Raw genomic sequence first — 6259 nt, 5'->3', positions numbered from 1 at the left:
ACAAACGGGAAGTATATATGTATCAATCAATAACGGTATGCTCATGCTTGAGCAGCCGTGGACCTCTCCACCATCCCTCGCCACCAAACTCGATCTTACGCTTTTCCTTCCACTTATACCATCGACAGCCCGCAAATATCTTTGATATTGTCGCTCAGTCTTGTCTTTGGTTTGCCCCTTCCTCTGCTTCCCATCACCATCCCTGTCAGCAAGTCTTTCTCAATACTCCTACCTCTCATTACATGACCAATAAACTTTAATTTCCTCTTGTTCAAGATGTCCAAAAGTCGGTCTCTACAATTTATTTCTCTCAGCACTTCATCATTCGTCCTCTTCTCCGTCCAGCTAACACGCAGCACTCGTCTGCAACACCACACTTCAAAACTATTGATCTTTCTCCTGTCTACCCACTTCAACACCCAACACTCAGAACCATATGATGCAATTGGGAAAACTAATGAGTTCAACAACCTCAGCTTTGTCCGCAAGGCAATGCTTCGGTCTTTCCAGATGTTATTGAGAGCAACTGTGGCGCTTTTGGCAATGGTAATTCTTCTTTTCATCTCCGGTGAATCATCATATGTACTAGTTAAAACAGCTCCAAGACTCGAGGCATATTCTGAGGGCTATTTACGTGCTCCAGAAAAAATTCAGTAACACACATTTTGAAAATGTTGTGTCTCTTGGTCGAGAGAATCTTCAAATAAATTATCTAAAGATATTAGGGAGGGTGGTATAGAGGGTAGGACCTTTCACTAACAAGAGCATTGAGATAAAGAGGTTATAAGAACTACCGTTATTTGATACCAGTTCTTTTTATGATACTGTGAGTGCGTTTGGTCCTGAAAGTACTGGTATGTGTGACTGATTTGTTCTTTCCTTACTTTGGGGTATTATTTACTGAATAATTTTTTTTTTTTTTTTTTATGTTTTATTAGTTCAGTGTCAACCTCTTTCATGGAAGGTTAGGGAATAGATTTTGCATTCTACAGGTGCTTAACTTGCTTTCATTAGTATGACATGATTGTTGAAATTTGTTGTAGTTGTTTTGTAAGAAATAGAAAAAAAAGAAAAAAAGTATTGTTTTCCATCATGACAGGTATTTTATAAATGGTGCTTGTCGCGAGGGAGAGCGCTGTCGCTACTCTCACAATCGTGATGCAGCACGGCCCTCGATGGTGTGTCGATATTACCTGAGAGGAACTTGTGTCTATGGACAACAATGCAGGTATGTTCAAGACCATCAGATTTTTAGAGAATTAAGAAACATGATCATGAATACTTCTGGGGCAGTAGAATGCTTTTCTTTCCACAAATCAGCATACAAGTCCGTCTGTTCGTGCACCATATGCTTATGAGCTATATTTCAAAAATGTGTTGTATATTAAGACAGCATGCTGATCTGTGCTATGCTGTGTTAAACCCCCTGGAGGAAGATACACTACTACCTAAGTGGGATATATATAATGGGAAAACTTTTTTAATTGCTTGCCTGCCTTTTTCCATTTGAAACAAATTGTAATGTTATGAGGGCATTGTCAGGGATCTTTTTTATGCCATTCTGTAAAAAAAGTAGTTTATGGGCCAAGATTAAGTTTGTAGATTATCGATTGTTGCTCCTTATGACTAATTAAATTCATTAGGAAAGTGTAAGATTAATTACTAAATTTTATGTTAGCATTAAGGGTTAGTGTGTGGTTATTATCTTCATTGGAAGTGTGAGAAATTAAGGGGATGCATATTCAATTTGTATGATGCAATATGTTTGATGAAGGTTAATGAGTTCATATCATTGTATTTTAGGTATGATTATAGACTGATATAGCCTTGCTCTCTGCCTCTTCCTCTCTCTTGTTATTATTTGCTTTTCTGCAATTTAACATCTTGTCCTCTTTTGATTGTACTGTATATTCTGATGATTTGCATAACCCAGGGTCACTTCCTTCGTAGGTATGACCACGTGCGCCCAGACCATTCCAGGCCAGACATCTGGCAGGAGCCTCCTTCTGACCGCACATCATCCGAGTCAGAAAGACAAGATTCGAGGCACCGAGGAGGTGGCAGTGGCGACGATGGGAGAAATCAGTCTAGTCAACCTAGCAAACTTGGTGTGAGGTAATGAGAAAGGCTCCTTTTGTTGTGCCAGCTGTACATATGATATATTAAGCTTTGACCTAAAAATATATTAATGGAGAATGATACATGTAGACATTTTGATACTTTGATTGATGAAGCAAACTCAACTAATAATTTGCAGTGCCCATGCCAAGGAGTTTGTTTATAACCCTACAAATGGCGCATCTGCTACCATTGGCTTCAGGAACCTAAGCAACAGCAGTAGCAGCAATAGTAGCAGCAGCAGTAACAACCATACTAGCAACATCATCAGTAGCAGCAGCACCAACAGCAGTAATAATTTACCAAGCTTGAGTAGTAGACAAAGGAACCAAGACAGTTCATGTGGTGGGAGCCCAGCATCATGGGTGGATGCTCCAGAATTTGTACCTAGATTTGCCAAAGACAATATCAATAAGCGTAAGTGTCTCACAAGTCGTTTATTCACCAAACTAGGTCTCTGTATATTGTTGTGAAAACTCTCTCTTATATGTATATATTGGTTAGGAATGGATGCTGATAATCCTGAGTGTTTTTGTATATTTATGTGGAAATGGTTTCAGTAGGGCCCTAGATTCTGGTTTAAGTCTGTATTCATGTAGGCGAGTCCATGCCAAGTTGTAAAGTCATTCTTTTTTCCTTTATGCCACTCAGAATATGACGTCTCTTATGCACAAGTAGCCGGGGCTGGAGACAAAGGATCTTCAGGGGGATCCAACAGTGGGGCGCGATCATCGGATAGTGAATTTTGTTCCTCGTACCTAATGACAGGCATTTGTGAAGTTGGAGACCACTGCACATATATCCATGGCCAGTTTTGCGAGATGTGTCAGTTAGCTTATTTACACCCCTATGACAAAGAACAGAGGAGGATACATAGAGAGGTAAGATACAGTGGACTTTATTTGCAGGAAAGCTTGTTCGTGTGTAAATGTTTGTGGATTGATTCAGTTATTTATTGATGTTTAATCACATGATATTGATCAAATTTCTAAAGTATTAAGAAGAACACTTAAAGGAATAAGACTTAATGGTAACCCATACTTTGATTTTAGATTTTCATGACGGCTCTAGCCAAGGAGAACAGATGCAAAAACTGCATTCTAGAGTTCTGACTGTATATAGTTATAGTGGTTCTGTATCAATACCTGTAAATGAGTAAAGCTATTTTGTAGCTAAACACTTTGTGGTGAACACTTGCAGTAAGACATAAGTGTTGTGAGTGATATTAGAAAGTGGAAGTCAGATTTGGTTTGTTCATTTAATACTGGTAGATTTTCTCATGTAACTGTTTTATTGTGGCACACTCTTATGCTGTATACAGTCTCTTCATAGAAATTTGAGTTTCCCCTTTTTGAGTTTTATAGTTTTATAGCAAAGATAGTATAGAAATGAATATTCAATCAACTGTGTCATTGGTGTTTTTAAGTGCAGGATAGATATATGCGTAAGATGTAGGAGGTATGGATAGTTACTGATATCCTAGTCTTCACTTTAAGCTGGTGTTCATAGTTGCCTTATACAAGATAGCTTAGGCCTCCTACTTTAGATATACTCTTCCCTAAGACACAGCTACACAGTAAATGTTAAATAATAACCCCTTGGATCCAGGTGCTTTGCTGCCCACACATGGCCCAAAATCTGGACATTAGGCTTACTTGTGTAGCCACTGTTATGGGTGATTGGCTTGTAGGCCAGGCGCACACAAACACTCATGTGCAGTGTCAAGAATCCTTGCCTCCCCTTTGCTGTGTTATTGTCTCTTTTATGCATAAGTATTTTATATTTTTTTGCCATTTTACATCTATTTGTCATTTGATATGCTGTCATGGCTCACAGATGGTACTTTCCATGCTCGTTTACTGATAGGAATAATGTAAGGGCCCCTTCCTAAATGCCCACAGGGTCTAGTCACCCTCCAAGAACTTTGTGCAATCGTGGCAAGTTAGTCCTGTCATCCTGGCCCTCAGCCAAGTTTTTCCTTGACAGTTCTTCAGTCACCCAGCCCACAAGACATATTTTTTCATGAAATGATGATCACATCATTTGGATTGTAGAGGTTAATGCAAATGGGTATAAGTCGTAGTAGTAAGTTTATTAACTTGTAAATCAATTTAATGGGATTTTTGTTTTGCCTGTAGCTATGTAATTTATCTTTTGCCAAAGTCATCATATCAATATAGCACAATCTTTTGTATTTACATATTTGTGTGTATGTTTCCAGGAATGTACAAAATTGATAGAAGCTGAGATGGAGCATTCCTTCGCTGTAGCTCGTTCCCGTGATAAAGTTTGTGGGATCTGCATGGACACAGTTATGGAACGTCCCCTAGCATCCCAGCGAAGGTTTGGCATCCTACCCAACTGTGGCCATTGCTTCTGTCTCAACTGTATACGTAAATGGCGTCAGTCAAAACAGTTTGAAAATAAAATTGTACGGTATGTAAACTCTAATATATTTTACAAATGCAAAATCTGAATATTAGAGTTGAAAAGTGAATTGCAAAAGATCTGAGGAAAAAATTGCATTAGAACTGTATAACATGTGTTTGATCTCTGTATATTCATTATCATACTTAAAATAGAAACAAGTAGATTTTAAGGAATAAAGGAGCTTCTTTACTGTGAATAAGTGTCTTCCACCCTTTTACTATCATGCACAACAAATGAATTATATTTCCCAAGATCTTGCCCTGAATGCCGCACCCAAAGTGACTTTGTGGTCCCCTCTCGATATTGGGTCGACGACAAGGATAAAGAGGAGAAAGATAAGCTTCTAATCAGCTACCAGCATGCTCTGAGGTAGGTTTGGGCAAAAATGATATATACAAATTTAGGGTTTATTTCTTATCAAAATGGGAATGGTAACGATTTGTAACAAAGCTGGTTTTGAGTTCTTGCAAATGAAACTTGCATTATATTCTGTTTACACCATTTATTCAGTTTGCAGTTATTAAGTATATTATAATTTTATTTTCTCTGGTGGGTTTATGATATTTGGAGTTTTAAGTAGTGTCTAATGCTTCAGTGAGAGTTTTTTCTTGATGAAAATGTATTTGAAAATAATTAGACAACTAAATTCTAGCCTCTTTCCCTTTTTTCTGCTCATGCTAACCCCTCCCCCCCACCCACCCAGAGAGTCAATAGAAACAAAAGAAACTATTTTTTATTTGTCTCCCCATTTTCCTTTGATCACAGTGCCAAGCCTTGCAAGTACTTCAAGCATCATTCCATTTCTTCTGCTCATGCTAATCCCCCCACCCTCCACACCACCCATCATCCACCCACCCATCCACCCACCCAGAGAGTCAATAGAAACGAAGAAAACTATTTTTTATTTGTCAACCCATTTTCCTTTGATCACAGCGCCAAGCCTTGCAAGTACTTCAAGCAAGGGGAGGGGCAGTGTCCCTTTGGCAACAAGTGCTTCTATTTGCACGCCTTGCCCGATGGCACCAAGAAGGACGTTGGGCCACCGAGACGTCGGCGCAGGTTCGCAGCCGATGGAGAACTCCAGTTGTATCTTGATGTAAGGCTACTGTTTTTTTTTTTTTTTTTCTTTCTTTCTTTTTATTTATTTTTTTTTGTCTTTTTCTTTTTTGTCTTTTTCTTGTTATACATATATGTATATATATATATACATATACATACATATACATATATACATATATATATATATATACATATATATACATATACATATATATACATATACATATATATACATATATATATACATATATATACATATATATACATATACATATATATACATATACATATACATATATATACATATACATATATACATATATACATATATACATATATACATATATACATATATACATATATACATATATATACATATATATACATATATATACATATATATATATATATACATATATATATATATATATATATATATATATATATATATATATATAAGTATGCATGCATATAAATAGAGAGAGCAAATGAGCAGTGAAGGAAATGGCTGCTGCTGAATTCTTGTCTGAATGAGGAAAGTGTTGTTAGTTCTAGACGAGTGAAGTTTTCTAAATGAGGCATGTAGTTCATACGAAGGGATAAAGATTGTTATACCTGTATAAGGTAAAATTTATTATTCTTGGATGCTTTA

At 37.0% G+C, this 6259-nt stretch overlaps 1 protein-coding gene across 1 annotated transcript in view; it reads left to right on the top strand.

The window, feature by feature from the left end:
• The first annotated feature begins 709 nt into the window (after positions 1-709).
• Positions 710-6259, top strand: part of LOC119583731 (probable E3 ubiquitin-protein ligase makorin-2) — a 6443-nt gene continuing 893 nt past the window's right edge. Inside the window, exons 1-7 of the mRNA XM_037932383.1 lie at positions 710-1228; positions 1951-2115; positions 2258-2535; positions 2770-2999; positions 4340-4554; positions 4801-4917; positions 5482-5644. Coding sequence (XP_037788311.1) covers positions 1176-1228; positions 1951-2115; positions 2258-2535; positions 2770-2999; positions 4340-4554; positions 4801-4917; positions 5482-5644 — 1221 coding nt within the window. The 5' untranslated portion in view covers positions 710-1175. The remainder of the gene's footprint in view (positions 1229-1950; positions 2116-2257; positions 2536-2769; positions 3000-4339; positions 4555-4800; positions 4918-5481; positions 5645-6259) is intronic.

The sequence above is a fragment of the Penaeus monodon genome, chromosome 17 (genome assembly GCF_015228065.2).
Source record: "Penaeus monodon isolate SGIC_2016 chromosome 17, NSTDA_Pmon_1, whole genome shotgun sequence".
NCBI lineage: Eukaryota > Metazoa > Arthropoda > Malacostraca > Decapoda > Penaeidae > Penaeus > Penaeus monodon.
Note: the sequence above shows the minus strand (reverse complement) of the source record. Positions and strands in the feature narration are given on the sequence as shown.